Genomic DNA, 25861 nt, shown 5'->3' with positions numbered 1-25861 from the left:
TGTCCCTTGTAAGGAAATTTTCTTTTTTAAGGAATTTTACAATATTTTTAGCATATTTCTTAATGGTTTTAATTACTTTTTCGAAATTTATAAACATTTTCAAAATTTCCCTTTTGTAAAAAATTTCCCTTAAAGGGAAATTTTATTTTCAAAGAATTTTTTATAGTAATTTAGCATATTTCATAATAGTTTTAATTGATATTCAGAAATTTATAAAAATTTTCAAAATTTCCCTTTAGTAAAAAATTTCCCTTAAAGGGAAATTTTATTTTCAAAGAAATTTTTATAATATTTTAACAGTTTTCTTAATAGTTTTAGTTACTTTTTTGAAATTGTAAAAAATTTCCCTTAAACGGAAATTTTATTTTCAAAGAAATTTTTACAATAATTTAACATTTTTCATAATAGTTTTAATTGCTTTGACGAAATTTCCCTCGTAGTGAAATTTTATTTTTAAAGAAATTTTTAAAATATTTCCAAATTTTTCATAATAGTTTAAAACGTTATTATAAAATTTACAACATTTTTCAAAATTTCCCTTTTGGAAAAAATTTTCCTCTTAGGGAAATTTTATTTTGAAAGAAATTTTTACAATATTTTACCATATTTTTTAATAATTTTAATTACTTTTATGAAATTTACAAAAATTTGAAAATTTCACTTTTACGAAAAATTTCCCTTTAGGGGAAATTTTGTTTTCAAATGAATTTTTGCACTATTTTTACATTTTTCATAGTAATTTTAATTGCTTTTACGAAATTTATAAAAAAAATTAAAATTTCCCTTTAATTTTAAAAGAAATTTTTGTATTTTTTTAGTAGTTTTATAAGAAATTTATTAAAAAACTGTTTTCCCTCTAAGGAAATTTGCTGTTTTGAGAAACTTCTTTTTTTAGCGGGCAACGGTGTAAATTCACAATCACAATACAACCTACTAAATACTACAACTATTACTACTATCATTTACCTCTTCCACTTGTACTCAGAGCAGTCGGACAGACAGACATTGAAAAACATTGTTGTTGTTGTACTTATTTTGTAAATGGATGGCGATAAAGCTTTTCTTTCATTCTTCTTCCGTGTGTGTGAGAATAATTTTACGGTATTATTTTTATATTTTTCTATTTTGTATGTGTAAAATCATCCGCAACAATAAGAACAAAAAACCATAAGTTCATGTGAGAGAAAGAAAATTATTGTTTTTTTTTTACATCTTCTTCTATATTGTTTATAATACTGGACTTGGTTTGATTATGGGAAGTGTGATAAGAAAACAAAGTTGTTTTGGTATGTAAGCGTACACATAATGATGGAAGAAACAAAAAACTGAATACGATGATGTCGTAAAAATAAAGAGAACAAACATTGAGTGTTGCAACTGGAAATGTACATATTTTGTTTAGAATTTGTAAATATGTAAATAAAGCGTGTAATAATGGTAAATATGTAATGAAATCAAATACATAATAACAATAGAAGTTAGAAAGATATTTAGAATTTTAAATTTTAAAAGAATGACATTAAAGTTTAGTTATTTGAACTGTAAACAAAATTTTTGGGAAAATATAATCTTTTGTTTCAGAGTAGTATAAAGTTTCGTTAAGTTTCTTAAATTTCCAAGAAAATAAGAAATTTTTAAATTTAATTAATATTTAATTGTTAAAAACAAAAAGTTTTTCTGAATTTGGAAAACCGCTTTAATATACTAATTGAATATGTCCAAATTTCCTATTAAATGCTTTTTATTTAAAAACTAAAGTTTCGTTAAGTTTTTTAAATTGAACAAATTTTAAAATTTTTATGGTTATGCATAGAACTTTGAATAGTTCATACAAATTTAAAAATATTTTTCGTTAAAACGCTTTCGTTCAAAAAATAAAGTTTCGTTAAGTTTTTTAAATTATCTATAATAAGAAATTTCAATGGTTTTAGAAAACTGCTTTAATGTAGAATTGGAATGTAGAAAAATTTCTCTTCAAAAGCTTTTTGTTCAAAAAATAAAGTTTCGTTAAGTTTTTTAAATTGTCAAAAATTAAAAATTTTTATGGATTCCGAAAATTATCTTAATAAAGAAAAGGAATGTTTAAAAATGTCCTTTCTAATACTTTTCGTTCAAAAAATAAAGTTTCGTTAAGTTTTTTAAATTGTCCAAAAAGGAAATTTTAATGGATTTGGAAAATTTGTTTAATATAAAAATGGAATGTGTAAAAATTTCCTTTCTCATGTTTTTCGTTCAAAACATAAACTTTCGTTAAGTTTTTTAAATTGTCCAAAATTAAAAATTTTAATGGATTTAGAAAGCTGTTTTGAAACAGAATTGGAATATGTAAAAATTTCCTTTCCAACGCTTTTCATTCAGAATTTAAAGTTTCGTTAAGTTTTTTAAATTATCCAAAAAAGATAATTTTGATGGATTTCGAAAACTACCTTAATAAAGAAAACGAAGATATAAAAATTTCCTTTCTAATATTTTTCGTTCGGAAAATAAAGTTTCGTTAAGTTTTTTAAATTGTCCAAAATAAGAAATTTTGATGGATTTCGAAAACTACCTTAATAAAAAAAAGGAAGATATAAAAATTTATTTTCTAATGCTTTTCGTTCAGAAAATAAAGTTTCGTTAAGTTTTTTAAATTGTCCAAAAAAGGAAATTTTGATGGATTTCGAAAACATGTTTAATAAGAAATGGAATGCGAAAAAATGTCCTTTCAAATGCTTTTTATTGAGAAAATAATGTTTCGTTAAGTTTAGAAAATAAAGTTTCGTTAAGTTTTTTAAATTGTCCGAAATAAGAAATTTTAACAGCCTTTATTAAAAATTTATTTTCATAAAACCATTACAGCTAAATTTTCTTTCAAAAGTTTTGAAACAGAATTGGAATATGTAAAAATTTCCTTTCCAACGCTTTTCATTCAGAATTTAAAGTTTCGTTAAGTTTTTTAAATTATCCAAAAAAGATAATTTTGATGGATTTCGAAAACTACCTTAATAAAGAAAACGAAGATATAAAAATTTCCTTTCTAATATTTTTCGTTCGGAAAATAAAGTTTCGTTAAGTTTTTTAAATTGTCCAAAATAAGAAATTTTGATGGATTTCGAAAACTACCTTAATAAAAAAAAGGAAGATATAAAAATTTATTTTCTAATGCTTTTCGTTCAGAAAATAAAGTTTCGTTAAGTTTTTTAAATTGTCCAAAAAAGGAAATTTTGATGGATTTCGAAAACATGTTTAATAAGAAATGGAATGCGAAAAAATGTCCTTTCAAATGCTTTTTATTGAGAAAATAATGTTTCGTTAAGTTTAGAAAATAAAGTTTCGTTAAGTTTTTTAAATTGTCCGAAATAAGAAATTTTAACAGCCTTTATTAAAAATTTATTTTCATAAAACCATTACAGCTAAATTTTCTTTCAAAAGTTTTCGTTCAGAAAATACAGATTCGTTAAGTTTTTTTACTGCCCAAAATAAGAAATTTAACAGATTTTATTATAAATTTATGAAACGATTCAAAATCTTTTGCTTCAGACATTAAAGTTCGTTAAGTTTTCAAAATTGTCGAATTTAAGTTAGTTCCCATAAAATCAATTTGTTAATTTAATCAACAAAATATTAATTAATATATTAATACAATCTATTAAAAGTGATTAAATATTTTAGTTTTCATTACATTTTTATATTCTTCTATTTTCCCCAACACAAAAAAATCTATTTTAAAACCTTCTCTCCCTTTAAATGAGAAGAAGGGCATAACATTAATAAACACACAAATAAACCCCCCCCCCCTCGCAACAACAACTACAAAGTAGGGAATTTAAACCAACAACAAAATGAACTAACGGAAACAACAGGGAGTTGAATGAATGAATGAAAAAAAGAAATAGTTGAAGAGGGAGGTAGGTAAATAGGGAGTAAAGTGTGGGAGTGAAAAAAAGAGGAAGCTGGATGCTTGGATGGATGAATGTTTGTATAAATGAGATGTCAAATCATTAAATGAGAAATTGTGGTAGAGATTTTTTTACGAAAGACTACAAAAAAAAACTTAAAAGTACAGATTTGTTGGTCACTTTTTCTTTAAATTAGAACTTTTTTATTTAATTACCTATTATTTAAAGATAAACACACAACTTACCCAAAATAAAATATTGATTAAAACCATTAAAAATTTCACACATGAACAGCAGCCGTTGAGACCCATTTTTGTTGTTGTTTTCTACCTTCTTTTCGCCTTAACTTTAAATAACAGTGGTTGTTGTTGCAATTTTCTTTTTTTTTAATAATAGAGTTTTATTTCCTTTTTTGTTGATTTCCTCTTCTTGGTGTATTTTCCTTTTAATTCCTGTACTTTATTTCTTCTTATTTTAATAACAAGGAGCAGTTAATGCACGCAAAACACATACTCTAATTAGTATTTCTCTCCTTTTTTGTTGTTTTTCTTTAGCAAATTTTACACATACTTTACACTTTGAGCACTATTTTGTGGTTTGTTTTTATTGTTGCTTTTTTCGTTTTTAATCACTGCTGCTGCATCACTATTAAAAAAATTGTACCTGTAATTGCTTTTAATAAAAGGGTGATTTTTTGGTTTTAATGGATTATTGGGAATTCTTTAAAACATCCATGAATTTAGTTCAGTTCTAGTTCAATTCCAGTTCAGTTCTAGTTCAGTTCTAGTTCAGTTCTAGTTCAATTCTAGTTCAGTTCTAGTTCAGTTCTAGTTCAGTTCTAGTTCAGTTCTAGTTCAGTTCTAGTTCAGTTCTAGTTCAGTTCTAGTTCAGTTCTAGTTCAGTTCTAGTTCTGTTCAGTTCTAGTTCAGTTCTAGTTCAGTTCTAGTTCAGTTCTAGTTCAGTTCTAGTTCAGTTCTAGTTCAGTTCTAGTTCAGTTCTAGTTCAGTTCTAGTTCAGTTCTAGTTCAGTTCTAGTTCAGTTCTCGTTCAGTTCTAGTTCAGTTCTAGTTCAGTTCTAGTTCAGTTCTAGTTCAGTTCTAGTTCAGTTCTAGTTCAGTTCTAGTTCAGTTCTAGTTCAGTTCTAGTTCAGTTTTAGTTCAGTTCTAGTTCAGTTCAGTTCAGTTCTAGTTCAGTTCAGTTCTAGTTCAGTTCTAGTTCAGTTCTAGTTCAGTTCTAGTTCAGTTCTAGTTCAGTTCTAGTTCAGTTCTAGTTCAGTTCTAGTTCAGTTCTAGTTCAGTTCTAGTTCAGTTCTAGTTCAGTTCTAGTTCAGTTCTAGTTCAGTTCTAGTTCAGTTCTAGTTCAGTTCTAGTTCAGTTCTAGTTCAGTTCTAGTTCAGTTCTAGTTCAGTTCTAGTAATATCGCCAATTTAAACACGTCTGCTACAAAAAGCACCTTATAAAAATTAAGACAAATCTAATAAAATCTGTAAAATTTGTTTAAATTTAATAAAATTGTGGTAATATCAAAACGAATCCAGTTCCTTTTCTGCAAAAAATTAGAACTATTTTTCATTCGTTCACTATTTGTTTTGTTATCCCTGTTTTAGCTACAGAATCTATAGGTACATTGTTTTTGTTATTTTCTCTTTTATTCCTTTTTTTCTTGCACGGTTTAGTTGTTTTTGTAATTTTTTTGTTTTTAAATTTTGCTTCTTTTTTTTTAACACACACTCGTTTGTACAGAGAGTTTAGTACTCTCCTCCAATTCTCGTATCAAATACTAAACTGGGGCTTCCTTTGACCTCTTTTAACTTTTTCTATCTTAAACGTATGTTTGTTGTTGTTGTTGCTTTTTACAGTCGTTTTTGTTGTTTTTGCTTTAATTTTCTGCAAATAAATTGTACGACTGACGGATAGACGACTGAAGAATGGTTTTTATTACTGGGATTCATTGACTTTTTATTATTTTATTTACTTGGTTTTCACTTTTTTCTATTATTTATTGTTAAATACAAAAATTTCTAATATAAACACCCACCACACTTGCAATAATTTTACTTTATTATTTTCTAATTTATTTGCTTTTTTGTTTAAACTCTTTCTATTCCTTTAACTTTGTCGATTTTAAAACGCGTTTTTGTTTTTCTATTTTTTCTTCGTTGTAGCAAAATTTTGTTGGTTTTTATTTAATTTCTCTCCACTTTTCTTATTTGATTTTATTATTTTGTATTATTTTAATAATAATTTTTCTAACAAAACCAACTTTTTTTCTTCTACCGCTCTGTTCGTTCTCTCGCAACTGTCTGATTTTAAAATTTAATAGAAGATTCAGTTTTCCCGTCTTCTGAGGATTTTCCAAAAACAGTCTGACAGATAGACAAACACACATGTATAAACGAAGATACAAAATAAAAACTACAATAACAACAATAATAAGAAATAAAGAGAGATTTAAATATACAGATTTAAATGACAGAGCTGGAAAATTGTACTTTTTAAACATTAGACAATAATCCAGTACTACTTAACATATTGATTTCTTCTTCAAAGAAATTAGAATTTTCTTTAAAATAATCGAGACTATTAGCTAAAAATGTTTAAAATTTAAGCTTTTTTTTAGGAAATTTTTCTTTCATTTATAATAATGTACTTTATTTTGGTTTTCAAATTATAAACTTTCCATCCCCTCCCTGTGTATTTGCGATTAGTTATTTGAGTAAACACATGCTCACTAATTTCTCTCTCTCAAATTTGTTCTGTGCCTTTTTACTCACCAGATTTGGTATAACTGGGAAAAAATAATAATAACAAAGTGCTATTGAGGGGTTTTATAGGAATTGTAACGTATTTTTAAAATTTCTTGTGATTCAAAAATTGGGTTTTGTATACAACATAGTTGAAATAAAAAGTTGACTTTTTGTCTTTTTGGAATTGAAGAAATAATCGAGTTTTTGAATTTTTAAAATTTATGGAAAGTCAACTTTAAAGATTCATATGTATATATGTATGTATATAATTCGCATCTAAAATTTCTAACTAACTAATTAATATGGAAACACTAATATTATCGTTTAATTAAAATATATTATTTTATTAAAATATTTCTAAGGTTCTGAATTTGGACTTGTTTTTGGTTGTTGTTAAAAACATTTAAAATTTAAATCAAATTTATTTTCTAACGGGTTTTTATGGTACTTAACTTTTTTCCCTTTAATTTAAAAAGCAACCAACACTGTTAGATAATAAACAGAGTTGTATTTGCAACTTTAGCTAAAATACTACAACAGCAACAGCAACACTGGCATGGAATAGGGAAAAAATAGTTTTTGACATTTTGCAGATGAAGAACAGAACTAAGTCTAGCCGCCGAACAAAATGTCAAAGCCGCTGCCTCCGGAAATTTTTCAGCTTAAGACAACTTGAAAATTTCGCTATATTTTGTATTATTTACAGAGCAGTTTCGCTAAATTTATGGAATTTTACAAAAATGGCATATTAAATGTAAACAAAAACCATTCAAACAATAACAACTTTTGACAGAAATCATACTCTACATAAAAGTAAAAAATATAATCAGCTGCTTTATCTCAGTCACCTTTTTTATTATACCATGGTTGTATAGTTTTGCCTCAGATCCTACTCTGGTAGACAATCCCGATTTTTAAAATATTTGCTTCCAAAATCCCACTTTTTAATATCTCGGATTCCGTTTTTATTTAAAATCTTTGAAAATTTAAAAACAGGCTTTCTATCGACGCCGACATTATAGTGTCAGCCGCCGCCGACATTAATATTTGTCGACGCAGGGCTCTAAACGTTCTCTGCTGTTGATTGCAAAATTTTCAATGATTTCTGGATAATTTTTCTTATTTTAAAGAAGTTTTTATAATAAAAAATACAAAAAATAAAACCAGTGAAATGTTTATTATAAATAAAATAATGGAATTAAAGTTTTTATGAAATAGAGAAGAAAAGATAACAAAAAAATCTCTTAATAAGAAGATAAAAATCGAAAAGTGTAGAAGTGAAAAAAAAGTGAAAAACTAATGAACAAAAATATTTGATTAAAGAATTTAGTTGTGACCAGTGGAAAGAAGGAACACACACAAAAAATATTAAAATAAAACTAAATGTTTTAAGAAGCTGTTGAAAGCAAATCAGAGAAAAAGAAGTGAATGGGGGTTCTATTATAGGAACAGAACAAAAAAAAAAAAATAAAAATACAACAAAAATAATAGAAATATTTAAAGAAAATCAAAAGAATTTTAATACAAATTGTCAGCAAGGGGTATGTGCCACCATTGTACGTACGAATGTCGACAATTCGTAAGAAATTTCATAGATTTTATGGCAAAAAAACAACATTAACAATAATTGCAAATAGCAGACAACTAGAACAACAACAAGAATAAGTATAAAATAAACATAATTAAGAAGAAAACGTCATTTAAATTATGGCCAATAATAATGCTGCTGCTTCAACTTCATCGGCTGCTGTGGCACCCTACATTAAACAATTGCCTGCCTCTAATTCATCCTCCAGCCAACAATGGATTCAACAGTTGACGGTGGTGTGTGTTATAGACACTCAGTTGGGTGATCATTTGAAGGATCGTGAATGTGCTTTGGAGGAAATACAACAGGCGGTGTTGGCTGTGGGGGCCAATTTTCAAAGGGTTCAGGTAAGAGTTTTGATATTAAGGCGGGGTAATGGGGGAGTTGTAACAGACACATGTTAAGTTGGTGTTATTGAGTTGACAATCCTTGATCGATGTTCGTTGAACTCTTAGTCGTTCCGTTGCGAAAAACCAATTGTCGTGCAAACGTCTGGGGAGCGTGGGGGAGTACATCTGTCTAGCTGTATCCTATTTTTTAAAGGAAATTTCTAGATTTTTCGGCAAAAAAAATTTTCGTTAAGTTTTTAATACACAAAATTTTCACTCAAATCCGTTTGGTTTAGAAAATAAAGTTTCTTTAAGTTTTTTAAATCTTCAAAATTTCGAAATATTTTTAATTTTTAATAGTTTTTGATATACATATTATCAAAGAATATAAAAAATTTCCTCTCGAATCCGTTTATTTTAGAAAATAAGTTTTTTAAATCGACAAAATTTCAAAATATATCTAAATTTGTATAGTATTTGATCTTAAATAATACACAAATATTACCATTCAAATCTTCTTGATTCATAAAATAATGCTTCGTTAAGTTTTCTTAAATTTACAAAATTTAAAATTTTTATCTAGATTTATTAGAAGTTAAAGTTTTGTTAAAATATTTTAAAAATAAATTTTCGTCAAATTTTTAAAAATAGCTAAAAATTTAAAGATAAAATTTCATTAAGTTTTTTTCAATTGCCAAAAAATTTTGGACTTTGAACTTAAACTATACTATAGATTACATCAATAACCCATTTAATTTAAATCAATTATTTTTCTAAATTCATTCAACAGCAACAAGATTTTTTAAATTTTCTTCTATATACTTTTTTTTCTTCCTCTTCTGTTTTTAGTTTGACAAATTAGATTTCGGTGAAACGAAAAAATTGGAAACATTTTATAATGCTGATGTCGCTGTCATCGATTTGAGTATACAGGCTCATCAACGATCTTTATCGTATCATTTGGGTGTACGAGAATCGTTCAATATGAAAGAGAATATATTGATCTATAATGATGTACATTCAAAACAGACCTTAAGTTTAAAGGTAAGTTCTTGTAAGTTGTAGTGGCTGTAAGAGGCGCCTCACAGACCATATGAATGAAATTGTGTTCTTGTTTTTGTGTATGTTTTTTTTTATTGATTGTATTTCCGTTTTAATAAATTTAATTGTTACTAAAGTGCATTTATTTAAATATATTTTAAAGATAAAGTGTGTGTGTTTTGTTTTGAATGACACCTACTCTTTTTTTTCGAAATTAATTTACATATTGTTGTTGATTTTCGTTACAAAATGAATAAAATGTTTTGTTGTTATTTTACAAAATTTCAAACGTTTTATAACTAGCTAAAGATATATTTAATTATTTCTTGCTAAACAGAGATGGGATTTAGTCAAGGTTAAAAATTTCAAAGAAACATTTTCAAGAAATTTTAATAAACAAAAAATTTTAAATGATTTTTCATAATTCGCTCTCAATTTCGCAAGTTTATGTGAAATTTCACCAAAATTTTATATTTTGTTTTAAATTAAAAGATTTTTTTTTTGAAATTCCACAAAATTTACTTCTTTTCATTATAATTTTAATTGGTATTTAAAATAGAAACATTTTAAGTGATTTTCGAACTTAATTTCGAAATTTTTTATTGCTATATTTTGCTTAAATATTATGGAATTTAAATAATTTTGTACATTTTTGCTTTAACTTCGAATTTTTAAAGAAATTTTACAAAAATTCTGTTCTTTCATTAGGTTTTTGATCAGAATTAAAACTTTGTGATTTTCGAAACTTTTAATTTAAGTTTGAAATGTTTTTACTCTATTTTATTGACAAAAAACAAAAGGCCCTATCTACAAAAATATTTAAATATTAAAGGTAAAAAGTACAATTTATCCATTTTTATATACGCCATTGTCAACTATCATAACAACTGATAGGTTTCACTATTAAACAATTTGTTTATTTACGACAAACAAATCACGTTGATAGAAACAAACTTTTCAATTTAAATAGTGTTTTGCTTCTCTTGTAAAATTTTAAAAATGGTAGATAGGGCCGTTTGCGTTTTAGGTGACGATATATTCCTTAACCCCCATTTTCTAGTTATTTTTTAACTTTAAGATATATTGACAGTTCTCATACAAAAATTGTCTTAACTGGGAGAATAACTACCAATTAACCAATAACTTTAGGTGATGAAAATGGGGGCATATGTAGTTAGTTAGTTAGTTAGTTAGTTAGTTAGTTAGTTAGTTAGCTAGCTAGTTAGTTAGTTAGTTAGTTAGTTAGTTAGTTAGTTAGTTAGTTAGTTAGTTAGTTAGTTAGTTAGTTAGTTTAGTTAGTTAGTTAGTTAGTTAGTTAGTTAGTTAGTTAGTTAGTTAGTTAGTTAGTTAGTAGTTAGTTAGTTAGTTAGTTAGTTAGTTAGTTAGTTAGTTAGTTAGTTAGTTAGTAGTTAGTTAGTTAGTTAGTTAGTTAGTAGTTAGTTAGTTAGTTAGTTAGTTAGTTAGTTAGTTAGTTAGTTAGTTAGTTAGTTAGTTAGTTAGTTAGTTAGTTAGTTAGTTAGTTAGTTAGTTAGTTAGTTAGTTAGTTAGTTAGTTAGTTAGTTAGTTAGTTAGTTAGTTAGTTAGTTAGTTAGTTAGTTAGTAGTTAGTTAGTTAGTTAGTTAGTTAGTTAGTAGTTAGTTAGTTAGTTAGTAGTTAGTTAGTTAGTTAGTTAGTTAGTTAGTTAGTTAGTTAGTTAGTTAGTTAGTTAGTTAGTTAGTTAGTTAGTTAGTTAGTTAGTTAGTTAGTTAGTTAGTTAGTTAGTTAGTTAGTTAGTTAGTTAGTTAGTGGTTAGTTAGTTAGTTAGTTAGTTAGTTAGTTAGTTAGTTAGTTAGTAGTTAGTTAGTTAGTTAGTTAGTTAGTAGTTAGTTAGTTAGTTAGTTAGTTAGTTAGTTAGTTAGTTATTCATTACGCGGACTGACTAAACTAATACCTTCTTTATCTTCAATTTAAAAACTAGAAATATAAGCTTTTTTAAGTAGATTTTCTTTATCAGAATTCTTCATTTGTTGTTTTAGTAATTTATAGTAAACAGCTCTGATAATCTATAAAACAACACTTAGTAGATTGTTGTTTTTATTGCAATTAGTTTATTTGACATAAGAGCAACAATTGATCAAAGTATTGTATAACTTGTGAACAGGGATGGGAAACTTAAGTAATTTAAATTTTTCCGTATTTAAAGTTTTTCAAAAAGAAGTTCCAATTAGTTGAAATCTGTGCAATAAAATCTTTTAACTTTATGTCAAAAAAGTTTTCTACTTTATGGTCCCTCGTCCTGTCTCAATAAGCTTTACCCTAAAATGTCCATTTAGTTTTTTTGTTTATTTATTCATTGGTTTAATTTTTTTGTTTAATAGTTGTTACTGATTATTTTATCAGTCTCTTTTCAGCATTAAAAACTGGTTTTGTTTACACATTTTTACTTTTATTTCTTGTTTTAACTCCCACTTGTAGGTTTGTCAGTCCGTCCGTCCGACTGTCCGTCTGTTCGTTTTTTTCATTATTTGCTTTAATACGTTTATTTACACATTCATTCATGTATTTATTTTGTTTTAGTATTTTTTTCTAGCTTTTGTATTTATTTATTTGCGGTTTTTTTGTTTTGCTCTTTATTTTTGGTTTTGTTTACATTACAGCTCATTTTTTTAGTTGCTGGTTTTTTTTGTTGTTAATAAATGTTTTATTAATTAATTTAATTGCTGTCTAAATTTTTTTATTTAAGGCTTTAAATTCATTGTTGTTTTTTTTTTTTTGTTGTTAGAATATTGTTTATCTTTAAGCTTTTTTTTTATATAAACATTTAGGGAAATTTCTGCTGTTGATTTAAATTTTCTTCCAATTTTTTTTCGTTTCACAATTGGATATCAATCAATCCTTACTAAAAGGCGCCTTTTTGGGGAGGGAAGCATTTTTATAATTTGTTGTAAACAACTTTTTTGCTTTGGTTGCTTTTTTACATTAAACCACAACCAAAATATTGTTGGTGTTTTTTAACATTTTTGTTTAATTTTCGAATTTTAAATTGAAAATTTTGAAAAAAAAATTTTAAAATTTAATTTCGAAATTTTTATTTTTGCTTTAAGACCTTATTTTATGCTTAAATATTATGAAAGTAGAAAGATTTTGAGGTTTAGGGAAATTCGAAATTAATTTCGAAAATTCGAACTTAATTTCGAAAATTTTATTTTTGCGCTAAAATGTCTTCTTTTGCTTAAATATTAAGAAAATAAAAAAGTTTTGATATTTTTAGACATTTTGCTTTATATTTTAAGATTTTTTTCTAATATTTTCTACTTTTATTTTCATTTTCCTTCCAGCTTTCCTTTCCCAATTATACATTTTTATCGTACAAACTTAACACCGAATATGGTGTTTGTAATTTAACCAATTTCAATAAGGAATTACCGGCTGATACAAAAATACCCACATTACAGTCCAGACTCAAACGTCTGCTGCAAGATGTGGAAATACAATCCAAGTAAGTTTTCCCTTTTTCATTTCTATAACAAACTTAATGTTGAGACCCCTTTCCTTTTTATTCTAGAGCCCACATGCGTGAAAAATTCTTAATGGATTTGCGGCAGGCTCGTGAAACTTATGCCACCAACTCTAAGAAATTGCAAAGTATTCTACATGAAATGCGCAAACGTTTAGATGATGGTCATGTCTTGTCGGGCGAAGTGGTGCACAGTTTTATGTGTTCTCTAAGAGATGTACAAGACTATGATGCCATGGTGTGTTTGGTTAATGATTTAAAGAATATACCCAATACTAGGAAATATGTGGAGACGGGTAATATGAGCTTTTTATATGCCTTTGCTTTGAATCGACGTAATAAGAAAGGAGATCGTGAAAAAGCTTTGGAATCCTCCTTAAAAGCCTTGGAAAAGAAAGAAAATGAATTCCCCGATATGTTGTGTTTGTGTGGCCGTATATATAAAGATATATTTGTGGAATCAGATTATACGGATACCAATAGTTTGCGAAATGCTATCAAATGGTATAGACAAAGTTTCGAGGTTCAGCCCAATGAATATGCAGGCATTAATCTGGCTACTTTGTTGGTCATAGATGGCAAAGAGTTTTCTAATACCGAGGAATTACAGCATATAGGCATGACCTTAAATAATTTAATTGGCAAAAAGGGAAGTTTGTCCTCATTGACGGAATACTGGGATGTGGCTACTTTCTTTGAGATATCTGTATTAGCAGAAGATTATGCTAAAGCTATTAAGGCTGCAGAATGCATGTTTAAACTCAAGCCACCCAATTGGTATTTAAAATCTACCATAGGCAATATCAGTTTAATACATTGTTTTCGCAAGAAAAGTGATGATCATCAGCCCACCATTGAAGAGCAAATCTTTCAATTTTGGATGGATTTCTTTCTCTATGCCACGGATAGTAGTAAAATTACTAACAGTATAAGGTTTCCCATATTGGTGAGTTTAGAGAAGAGATATAAAATTTCAAGATAAATTGATTTAATCTTCTTCTTTTTAGATCGTGGAACCTCAAAAAATCTATATGCCCAGTTATGTTAATATCAATATGGATGCTGAGGAAAAATCCATACAAATTATTAACACTTGTTTGGCTCATGCCAAGAATGAGTGTAAAAAGGTGCATGATTTTGTATTCACTGCCTCACAAATCAAATCGGTTAGTTTGTATAAACGTGATGATCGTTGTGCTTACCTTTATGTACATCACAATTCAGATGATTTTCAAATTTATTTTCCCTCCACCGAATGTCGTCAAAGATTCTATGAATTGATTTGGGAAATGGCTTCGGATCAGGATGTGTTTGTTAATCTCAACGAAGAAGAGCCACCACAAATAGAGGTTTTTATTTAATTACAAAAAAAAAATCCTTTTAAATTTAGAAAAATAATTCAAAAATATTCTTATTTTAGTATGAGTATGATTATGATGATCAAAATCGTAAGATAGTTTTGGGTAAAGGCACCTATGGTACTGTTTATGCTGCTCGTGACAAACATACTCAAGTTAGGATTGCTATTAAAGAGGTGCCGGAAAAGAACTCTCAAGATGTTCAGCCATTGCATGAGGAAATCAAACTGCATTCTCAACTAAGGCATCGTAATATTGTCAGGGTTAGTATTTTCCAATTCAAAAACCATTTGAAAATTTTGTTAATTTCTTTTTTTTTCAAACCCTTCTAGTATATTGGTTCTTTATCTGAAGATGGTTTCTTTAAAATCTTTATGGAACAAGTGCCTGGTGGTTCTCTTTCTGATTTGCTAGAAAAGAAATGGGGTCCTTTAAAAGACAACGAATCTACCATGGCATTTTATTCTAAACAAATTCTTGAAGGTCTCAAATATCTGCATGAACAGAAAATTGTTCATCGTGACATCAAAGGTGACAATGTGCTCGTCAATACCTATAGTGGTGTAGTGAAAATATCTGATTTTGGCACTTCTAAACGTTTGGCTGGTATTAATCCTATGGTTTCCACCTTTACCGGCACCTTACAGTACATGGCTCCCGAGGTAATAGATTTGGGTTTTCGTGGTTATGGTCCTGCTGCTGATATTTGGTCTTTTGGTTGTACTAATGTGGAAATGGCCACTGGTAAAAGACCTTTCATAGAGCTAGGTTCTGCCCAAGCAGCCATGTTTAAGGTGGGTTATTATAAGAAACATCCCACCATACCAGATGAATTATCACCAGCTGCTAAGAATTTCATATTAAGATGTTTTACCATACAAGAGTCGGAAAGACCTACAGCGGCTCAATTGCTAGAAGATCCATTTTTAACAGAGTGAGTAGCTGGCTTTGAGATAATTAAGAATTTAGAAACTATTTTTCGCTTTTGAAATTTTAGTAAACATCGTAAACTTCGATTGGGTGCTAGTACAAATGCCGACTTTAATCGCAGTATATCGGTACCGGCAGATCGTTTAGTTAATCGTCCCAGGTCTGGTAATACTCCCACAACTCCCGAAATAGAGTGAGTAGAAAGTTTTTAAAGAAATTTTATATTAAATAGAAAATTTGTTTACAGTTGTGATAAGGTTTTTCTTAGAGAAAAGTTGTTCTTATCGGGACATGTTTTCATATAGAAAACATGTTCCCATTAGGACAAGTTTTCTTAAAGAAAAGTTGTTCACATTGTTAGAAGTTCTTGTATAGAAATTTGCTCAAATTCTTTTCACTTTTTCCAGAGGTTTTCACAGTACATCCGTAGACATTGAAAATCTACCCAGCCATCAACCGTCATTTAGCATGGAAAGACGCAATTCATCGGGCACATTACTCTCACCCGAAATTGAAGTATCAACACCATCATTGCGTACCGGTGCTAGTTCAGAGACCAGTGAAACAAATGATTTTTATCATCTAAAAAAAGAATCTCAACGTCGTACGACACTCTCAAAAGTTCTAACGACGGATGAGTCGAAAATATGTGATCTCTGGCTGGAAAAGTTGCACGATGAACACAGTAATATTGTGGCCATAACGAAAAATGAATTGCAAAAACTTTTACATGGTATACGTGAATATATCATGAATGAAAAGGAAAAACAGTTAGAGGCTTGCATAAATAGTTTAAAGGAAGAGTTAAGCTATGATGCTGCCGCATTAGATCATTTGCATTTGGCTTTGTATTCATTTCAAGATGCTGTTATATCGGTGTTAAGATTACATTCGATTAAACCGCATTGGATGTTTGCTTTAGATAATCTAGTGAAACAGGCAGTGCAGGCTTGTGTTATGATTTTATCCCCAGAATTAGGTGCCAATCTATTGGGTAAAGAACTTTCTTTAATAGATGATGAAAGTGTACACAATCAACAGCATACTTCCACTGATAGCCAAGAGAAAATAGCCGCCTTTGATCCTAATCATATAGCCAGCAGTAATAATACACCCGCCATGGAAGATGATAGTAATAGTTTTTCCTCCAATGAATGTGTGCGTCTACTCAGAGACATTAAGGAATCGAATCGTAAATTTCATCATCAACATTTGGAACATCAAAAGCAAAGTCTTAAAGCTTTACAGAATATCAGCAAGGAATTGGCTCATTTCTATATGGGCCGTAAACGTACCAGACGCACTAAGTACACAGCGGGCAACAAAAAGCCCAATCGCCAGTTGAAACGTCAATTTGCCCGCCGTTCTGTTAGTAATGTTAGTACTTATAATGGTGGTTTAGAGGAGGTGGACGAACAATTGGAGGAATGGTTGACCCAGCATGATATCGATGAGGTATCCAAGGCCACCATTTTGAATGAGGGTTTTTCCTATGAAGATTTTATTTACAATATGGAAAAACTGGATTTAATGAGATTAGATTTAAGGTAAGTGGCAAGAAGAAGTTATTCTATTGTGGTGGTGGGGAGTTGATTTATATTTTAAGGTTAAGAAGAGCTCATTTTATTAACAAATTCATTTACATTAAGAAACCATTTTAAACTTTTCACTTTCCTTTTTTTATAAAATCGTAAGTAACACAGCCAAGGTCAAGACAATATCTATTTTATACTAAGAAATGAATTGCCAATTTCGAATCTTTTATTTTTAATGAAAACCTAACTACGAAATTAAGTTTGAATTTTCGAAAAATTCTACTTTTAGTGCCAAAATTTCACGTTCGAAAATTTTCGCATATTGAAATCTTTATAAAATTAAAAAAAAAAATCAAAATTCTTTTATTTTTGTTACTTAAGGATGTAAAGGAATGATTTTATAGGATTTTTAATAATTCGAAATTATGTTCGAATTTTCGAAATTAATTTCGAATTTTCGAAAATGGGCTAAAAAGTTTAGATTTCAGGTATTCATTAAAAGTTTTAACGAATTTTCGTAAAATTTTAACATAATTTCATGTTCGAAAATTTTCGAACATAGAAATCGTTATGAAATATTAATAAAATTTCAAAATACCTTCGATATTGTTAATTAACTATGCAAAGGAATGATTTTTTAGGATTTTTAGAAATTCGAAATTAAGTTCGAATTTTCGAAATTAATTTCGAATTTTTGAAAACGTTTAGGTTTTGTTTGTTAAACGTTTAGGTTTCATGTACAGATTTAATTTTTGGACGAATATTTAAAAAATTTTAACTTTTGGTGCTAAAATGTCATGTTCGAAAATTTTCGAACATAGAAAACTTTATGAAAAGTTGAAAAAATTTCAAAATTCTTTTATATTTGTTATTTAAGAATCCAAAGGAATGATTTTTTAGGATTTTTAGAAATTCGGAATTAATTTCGAATTTTCGAATGTTCGAAACTTTTCGAACATAGAAAACTTTATGTAAAGTTGAAAATATTTCAAAATTCCATTTTCGAAAATTTTCGAACATAGAAAATTTTATGAAAAGTTGACCGAATTTTAAAATTCTGTTAATTTTGTTATTAAAGAGTGCTAAATAATGACTTTTAATGATTTTTAGAAATTCGAAATTAAGTTCGAATTTTCGAAATTAATATTAAAAAACTTTCATTTTCCAAAAAAATTTCAAATTCGAATTTTCAAAAATAATATCGGAAGTTCAAAATGTTGAAATTTTTGCAATATTCGTCTAAAATTGAAATGTAGACATGAAATTTCAGCTTGTTAAACATTTTCGAATACGCAAAGTTAATTTCGAATTTCTAAAAATCTTTAAAAATTATTCTTAAGCACTCGTTTTTAACAAAAATAAAAATTGAAATTTTGAAATTTTGTCTTCATTTTATTAAGTTTTCTATGTTCGAAAAGTGTTTAACAAGGATTTTTCAGGGAAATTTTCAAAATCAGGATAAAAATGTATTTACTTAAAGTTAAAAAGTGAATCTAGTGCATAAACACAAACAAATTTGTATTCTAACCGAAAAATATTCAATTTCAGAAATAAGAATTTAAGTGAAAAATTATGAAAAATATATAAAAATTAACATTACATTCAACATTCATTTAACTGCATTTAACTGCATTTAACCATTTCATTACTAACATGGTTTGTATCATTTTAAAATTACATCATCAAAATTTTTCCTAATTCGAACTTTAAAATTAATCAAAATTTCTTTTTCTATTGTTTATTTTTTACAGATTGGGTATTGAAGTACGCCTGTGGTCCTTAATCAATCAAAAACGTTCTGAGAATTTAGTGTCTAGCAATAATTTAGAGGAGCGACAAACAAATTCTTCTAATATAAACAACAATGTTGTTTACAGCAGCTGCAATAGTACTAGCAATGCAAATAATAATTTTAATAATAACAATAACTTCAATAACAACAATAATAACAATTCAGTGGCCTTAAATCATAAGCACTCACGCAGCTCTTTAAGACGCAATAGCAATAGACGTTATGACAGTGAATATGATTCTTGTAGTGAATAAATGTTTAAAAAAAAAACTTATAAAATTGTTAAAAAATTTTATTTTTTTTATATAAAATGAAATTTATTTTTAACTACGCTTTTGCAAACCTAAAGTTGATATTCATTTTCTTTTAATAACTTTACATGTTTTTGTTAATTATTGTTAATCATTTTTTTTAATGCTAACAATATGTTTATTTTTATTATTATTGTATAATTTCTTATTATAATTTTTATTTTTTATGATTTTTTTTCTTTTTGTGAAAAAAAGTAACATTTTATAACCTTAAACTACCCTTATTACCCCAGTCCTGCCTTATCATCCATCCCTGCCTTCCAAACTAAAAACCTTAAAAAAACAAAAGTTGAACATTATTAATTTAATTATTAAGTTGAGAGTTGAATAAAGTAAAAGCTAAAAAAGAAGAGTAAAGAAGTGTTGAAAAGAAAAACTAATTTATAAACAAAATGTAGTTTTTATTTGAAAAAGGGTGGAACATACGAAAATTTTTTTAAAATTCGGACTTAATTTCGAATTAAAAAAAATTTTGAAAAAATTATTTTTTTGCATTCTTAATAAACAAAAATAAAAGAATTTTGAAATTTTGTCCATATTTCATAAAGTTTTCTATGTTCGAAAAGTTTCGAACATGGAATTTTTGCACGAAAAGTTAAAAATTTAAAATTTTAACTTTTTATGTGATTTTTGGAAATTCGGAGTTAATTTCGAAAATTCGAACTTAATTTCGAATTTCTAAAAATTATAAAAAAATATTATTTTACATTCTTAGGTAACAAAAATAAAGGAAATTTTAAAATTTTTAATAATTTCATGAAGTTTTCTATGTTCGAAAATTTTTGAACATGAAATTTTTTGCACCAAAAGTACAAATTTTTCGAATATTTGTCAAAGTTTCAAATGTTTAGACGAAATTTGAACTTTTTAACACATTTTCGAAAATTCCAAGTTAATTTCGAAAATTCGAACTTAGTTTCGAATTTCTAAAAATCACTAAAAAATATTCTTTTGCATTCTTGAGTAACAAAAATAAAAGAATTTTGAAATTTTGAGAACATTTTAAAAAGTTTCAATTTTTGTACCAAAAGTTGAAAATTTTCAACTCTTCGTCTTAATTTTTAATGTATACATTAAATTTAAACTTTTTAACACATTTTCGAAAATTCGAAGTTAATTTGGAAATTCGAACTTAATTTCGAATTTCTAAAAATCATGAAAAATTATTTTTTTTACACTCTTAGGTAAGAAAAATAGAAGAATTTTGAGAACATTTCAAAAAGTTTTCTATGTTCGAAAATTTTCGAACATGGAATATTTACACAAAAAGTTGAATTTTTTCGAATATTTGTTAAAGTTTCAAATTTTTAGACGAAATTTAAATATTTTAGCACATTTTCGAAAATTTGAAGTTAATTTCGAAAATTCGAACTTAATTTCGAATTTCTAAAAATCATGAAAAATTATTTTTTTACACTCTTAGGTAAGAAAAATAAAGGAAATTTTAAAATTTTTATGAAATTTTTTTAACAAAACTCGTTAATTTCGAAAATTCGAACTTAATTTCGAATTTCTAAAAATCTTGAAAAATTATTCTTTTACACTCTTAGGTGAGAAAAATAAAAGATTTTTTAAATTTTGTGAACATTTCATAAAGTTTTCTATGTTCGAAAATTTTCGAACATGAAATTTTTGCACCAAAAGTTAAAATTTTTCGAATATTTGTCAAAATTTCAAATGTTTAGACGAAATTTAGACTTTTTAGACCATTTCCGAAAATTCGAATTTATGTTCGAAAATTCGAACTTAATTTCGAATTTCTAAAAATCATAAAAAATTATTCTTTTACACTCTTAGGTAAGAAAAATAAAAGAGTTTTGAAATTTTGAGAACATTTCATAAAGTTTTCTATGTTCGAAAATTTTCGAACATAGAATTTTGCACCAAAAGTTGAAAATTTTCAACTCTTCGTCTTAAATTTTAATGTATACATGAAATTTAAACTTTTTAACACATTTTCGAAAATTCGAAGTTAATTTCGAAAATTCGAATTTAATTTCGAATTTCTAAAAATCATGAAAAATTATTTTTTACACTCTTAGGTAAGAAAAATAAAGAAATTTTAAAATTTTTATGAAATTTTGTTAACGAATATTTGTCAAAATTTCAAATGTTTAGACGAAATTTAGACTTTTTAGACCATTTCCGAAAATTCGAATTTATGTTCGAAAATTCGAACTTAATTTCGAATTTCTAAAAATCATGAAAAATTATTCTTTTACACTCTAATATAAGAAAAATAAAAGAATTTTGAAATTTTGAGAACATTTCATAAAGTTTTCTATGTTCGAAAAGTTTCGAACATGGAATTTTGCACAAAAAGTTGAAATTTTTCGAATATTTGTTAAAATTTCAAATGTTTACACGAAATTTAAACTTTTTAACACATTTTCGAAAATTCGAAGTTAATTTCCAAATTTCGAACTTAATTTCGAATTTCTAAAAATCATGAAAAATTATTCTTTTACACTCTTAGGTGAGAAAAATAAAAGATTTTTTAAATTTTGTGAACATTTCATAAAGTTTTCTATTTTCGAAAATTTTTGAACATGAAATTTTTGCACCAAAAGTTAAAATTTTTCGAAAATTTGTCAAAATTTCAAATGTTTAGACGAAATTTAAACATTTTAGCACATTTTCGAAAATTCGAAGTTAATTTCGAAAATTCGAACTTAATTTCGAATTTCTAAAAATCATGAAAAATTATTCTTTTACACTCTTATATAAGAAAAATAAAAGAATTTTGAGAACATTTCATAAAGTTTTCTATGTTCGAAAAGTTTCGAACATGGAATTTTTGCACAAAAAGTTGAAATTTTTCGAATATTTGTTAAAATTTCGAATGTTTACACGAAATTTTAACTTTTTAACACATTTTCGAAAATTCGAAGTTAATTTCGAAAATTCGAACTTAATTTCGAATTTCTAAAAATCATGAAAAATTATTCTTTTACACTCTTAGGTGAGAAAAATAAAAGATTTTTTAAATTTTGTGAACATTTCATAAAGTTTTCTATGTTCGAAAATTTTCGAACATGAAATTTTTGCACCAAAAGTTAAAATTTTTCGAATATTTGTCAAAATTTCAAATGTTTAGACGAAATTTAAACATTTTAGCACATTTTCGAAAATTCGAACTTAATTTCGAATTTCTAAAAATCATGAAAAATTATTCTTTTACACTCTTAGGTAAGAAAAATAAAAGAATTTTTAAATTTTGAGAACATTTCATAAAGTTTTCTATGTTCGAAAATTTTCGAACTTAATTTCGAATTTCTAAAAATCATGAAAAATTATTTTTTTACACTCTTAGGTAAGAAAAATAAAGGAAATTTTAAAATTTTTATAAAATTTGTTTAACACATTTTCGAAAATTCGAAGTTAATTTCGAAAATTCGAACTTAATTTCGAATTTCTAAAAATCATGAAAAATTATTCTTTTACACTCTTATATAAGAAAAATAAAAGAATTTTGAAATTTTGAGAACATTTCATAAAGTTTTCTATGTTCGAAAAGTTTCGAACATGGAATTTTTGCACAAAAAGTTAAAATTTTTCGAATATTTGTTAAAATTTCAAATGTTTACACGAAATTTAAACTTTTTAACACATTTTCGAAAATTCGAAGTTAATTTCGAACTTAATTTCGAGTTTCTAAAAATCATGAAAAATTATTCTTTTACACTCTTAGGTAAGAAAAATAAAAGAATTTAGAAATTTTGAGAACATTTCATAAAGTTTTTTTTTTTTGCTCCAAAAGTTGAAAATTTTCAACTCTTCGTCTTAAATTTTAATGTATACATGGAATTTAAACTTTTTAACACATTTTCGAAAATTCGAAGTTAATTTCGAAAATTCGAACTTAATTTCGAATTTCTAAAAATCTTGATAATTATTCCTTTGTACCCTTAACTAACAAAAATAAAAGAATTTTGAAATTTTATCAAGTTTTCTTTGTTTAAAATTAAAACACTTTTTTTCAAAATTGTTTACTTTTTTAACTTTTTACAAGTTTGCATGCTCTTTATTTAAAATTCCATTTCATTTTTTTGTGTTTTTTTTTGTCTTTAATGACATTGCAAGTGTTACAGTTTTTTTGTTGTTTTGTTTTTTTACACCATAATATTTATGGTTTGCTATAAATAATACATAATCGGTTTAATACTTGAGAAATACAACAATCAAAAAATAGTTAAAGTTTTGTTTTAAAGTTGTATCTACAATAGTATAAGGTTATAGTAAGTATAGTAAATTTACTACGAAAGCGTTCGTTCTGTTGCTGCAGTTGCTAATTTTAATACAGTACTTAGTATATGTTCCTATTAATAAAACTTGAGGTGGTACTGGTACTGGAGGTGGTGGTCGTGCTGTTGGCGTTGCCATATGAATTTAAGCCTTAGTTTCGGATTCATTGTTGGTGGCCTGAGAGGTGGCATCGCTGGATTTGCCATCATCAACCTTGCCAAAGACACAGCAGGGGCATTTCTCTTTCAAGGCAATGCGGTATTTGGGATGACTTTTGAAGCGTGAATTATATTATTAATTGGGTAAAAAGGGGTGAAATTTAAAATATATTACCTGATACCATAGACAATGGGATTGTAGCAGGCTGCCGATTTGGCAAAGCAAGCGCCCCAGATGGTATTCAAGGGGGTGAGTCCTTCATATTTGAATAGACCCAAGGTATTGATAATGGTGTAGGGAGTCCAGGCCATGAACCACAAGGAGATGGTAACCAAGGCTACTTTAGCCAATTTGCCCTCGGCGCTCTTGTCGGCATCCTCAGATGAGCGCAAAGATTTGACATTCATTTTCTTGGCTTGTTCGCGCATGGCTTTCTCGTGAGCTGATACAGCCTAAAGGGAGTTAAATGTAAATATTTCCTTAAAAGTGTGAGAGTTTAACAGCAAATAAACTTACCGCAATGATAAACCAGTAGGAATAGCAGATCAAGAATAGTGGCAGATAGTATACAAATATAGAATAGAAGATCAAATAAGAGCGAGGATTCCAATCACGTTCCAAATAATCAATACCGCAAGATGTCAAATTGCCCTCTGGCACATACCTTTTAAATGTAGGGTTTCATTAAACACTATAGAAATAATACAAATTAATTTCCTCCTTTACCTGCTCCAGCCAAATATCGGTGCCAAGGTCCAGATACTAGCCATAAACCAGATCAATGCAATTTTCATTATGGCCAATTTAATGGTCATCGGCTGACCGGCCATACCCTTGACAATGACATTATAACGATCCAACGAGATCATACACATCGACAGTATTGAACTGCAGCCGAAAGCTGAGCCGAGACCAGCATAAACATCACACATTAATGGACCCAATACCCATGTCTCGTAGAAGAGATTTATGCCCATCATGGGAGTATTGGTGATCATGATGCCAAAATCGGATATCGCTAGATTAATAACTAAAAGATTTGCAGGCGTACGTAGAGATTTGGTTGTGGAGAATATATAAATCACCACACCGTTTCCGCACCATGAAATTAAGCCAATCACAACCATATAAGCAGTCAAAAGTTTGGCCCACATTGGATCCATAGCGGGAAATTGATTCCAGTATGGATGTACTAAGTGGGCCATGTCGGGTGTAACCTGTAAGAGTGTGTAAAATATTTTGTATAAGTTCTTTTAAAAATAATTTTTCTGTTGAAAATCTGGAAAATTTGTGGGCTTTTTAAGAAAAATTGTATTGAAATTTTTAAATTATTTTTACATTATTTAAAAGCTTATGTTGAGAGCTTTTAAAATGGTTAAAAACAATTTAGGATTTTTTAATAGTTTTAATAAAAAAAGATTTTTTAGAAAGGAATTTAGGTTTTTGAAATGTTTGCTGTCTTTTTTTAAAGATTTTATTAAAATTTTTTAATTATTTTTATATTATTGAAAAGCTTATATTGAAAGCTTTCAAAAAGTGTCAAAACATTTTCGGAATTCTTAGTTAAAACTAAAAATTTAAGGAATTTAACCTTTTAGCTTCTACATTTTATTAGTCTTTTTCTTACAAAAACCTTACCAACCTTATCTGTTACAGATCCATTTGATAGGGCGGCAAAGCTTGGCCCTATTATCGGTGAGGAATATCTGTTGAACAAAAGTAAACAAAAAAATCACTTTTGAAACAATTTTCTTTAATAAAAACAATTATTTTTGCTTTAATACCTTTCCATATTTTTTCTACTAAATTAAATTAAAAAATTTTAAAATAGTCTTTTTTTGTTTTCTTTTATCTATAAATTGGAAAAATAAAACCGTTTTTTTCAAATTTTTCAAAAACTCATTTCAAAACAACCGAAAAAAATCTGTAAATTTTTAGATCACTTTCAAATGTTTTTATTTTGCAATTTTTTTTTTTTCACCGGTCAGTACTAAATGTGGCGATTTTAGTTCTCGTTATCAACCTGCAAGCGGAACCTTAAAATGCACTTATTTATATAGTTTTGTGTTGAGACCCAGCGCCTTAAAAGAAATTAGGTTTTAACAATGAAAATTAAATTAACTACTTGTAAGTGTTTAAGTGCCCGGCAGACAGACATAAGTTGTATATGCAATAAAAAAATATATATAAACAGATTTCTTTCTATATCCAAAGCCCCCTTTAAAATGGAAGACCTGACAAACATATGTGTATAAAGAAATTGGTTTTCTTACGGGCATTAATTTTCTTTAAGCTTTTCACTTTATTTTCATATTTCTGTCTCAGGGTGATGATTTTTTCTGTTAGAGGTTTCAATGTCAATATATACAATATTTTTGTTCAGTTAAAGGGTTTCCTTTCTTTATTGCTTTTGTCTTTAAGATTTGACGGTGCTGATGATGATGATGTTGATGT

At 27.1% G+C, this 25861-nt stretch overlaps 3 protein-coding genes across 3 annotated transcripts in view; 1 reads left to right on the top strand and 2 right to left on the bottom strand.

The window, feature by feature from the left end:
- LOC119600831 (tetraspanin-8-like) overlaps positions 1–6219 on the bottom strand; it is a 50127-nt gene extending 43908 nt beyond the window's left edge. Inside the window, 2 exon segments of the mRNA XM_037951399.1 lie at positions 4124–4550; positions 5915–6219. Coding sequence (XP_037807327.1) covers positions 4124–4189 — 66 coding nt within the window. The 5' untranslated portion in view covers positions 4190–4550; positions 5915–6219.
- Positions 6220–7641: 1422 nt separating this feature from the next.
- LOC119600834 (mitogen-activated protein kinase kinase kinase 15) lies at positions 7642–18962 on the top strand. The gene is made up of 10 exons (XM_037951404.1): positions 7642–8558; positions 9390–9584; positions 12899–13059; positions 13126–14023; positions 14085–14426; positions 14498–14698; positions 14768–15369; positions 15433–15558; positions 15773–16912; positions 18652–18962. Exons 1-10 carry the CDS (start codon positions 8331–8333, stop codon positions 18944–18946), a joined length of 4188 nt encoding a protein of 1395 aa, XP_037807332.1. The 5' UTR covers positions 7642–8330; the 3' UTR covers positions 18947–18962.
- A 4034-nt stretch (positions 18963–22996) lies between these two features.
- On the bottom strand, positions 22997–25635 carry LOC119600836 (opsin Rh1). Its single transcript, XM_037951411.1, has 6 exons — positions 25192–25635; positions 25050–25113; positions 24134–24624; positions 23924–24071; positions 23582–23859; positions 22997–23519 (listed from the first exon to the last, which is right to left on the bottom strand). Exons 1-6 carry the CDS (start codon positions 25197–25199, stop codon positions 23393–23395), a joined length of 1116 nt encoding a protein of 371 aa, XP_037807339.1. The 5' UTR covers positions 25200–25635; the 3' UTR covers positions 22997–23392.
- Between the last annotated feature and the right edge of the window lie 226 nt (positions 25636–25861).

The sequence above is a fragment of the Lucilia sericata genome, unplaced genomic scaffold (assembly GCF_015586225.1).
Source record: "Lucilia sericata isolate MDLA Ls3-8-SP2 unplaced genomic scaffold, ASM1558622v1 Contig000123F_arrow, whole genome shotgun sequence".
Classification (NCBI taxonomy): Eukaryota; Metazoa; Arthropoda; class Insecta; order Diptera; family Calliphoridae; genus Lucilia; species Lucilia sericata.
This window is presented reverse-complemented; position numbering and strand designations above follow the sequence as displayed.

Bases quoted from the DNA above. Each gene is read 5' to 3' on its own strand.
- LOC119600834 (XM_037951404.1), top strand. From the start codon at position 8,331: ATGGCCAATAATAATGCTGCTGCTTCAACTTCATCGGCTGCTGTGGCA. The intron at 15,370-15,432 runs GTGAGTAGCTGG...TTGAAATTTTAG, and splicing joins GAAGATCCATTTTTAACAGA to TAAACATCGTAAACTTCGAT. The intron at 16,913-18,651 runs GTAAGTGGCAAG...TATTTTTTACAG, and splicing joins TTAATGAGATTAGATTTAAG to ATTGGGTATTGAAGTACGCC.
- LOC119600836 (XM_037951411.1), bottom strand. The intron at 24,625-25,049 runs GTTGGTAAGGTT...ACACTCTTACAG, and splicing joins ATGGATCTGTAACAGATAAG to GTTACACCCGACATGGCCCA. The intron at 23,520-23,581 runs GTAATATATTTT...ACGCTTCAAAAG, and splicing joins CCCATTGTCTATGGTATCAG to TCATCCCAAATACCGCATTG.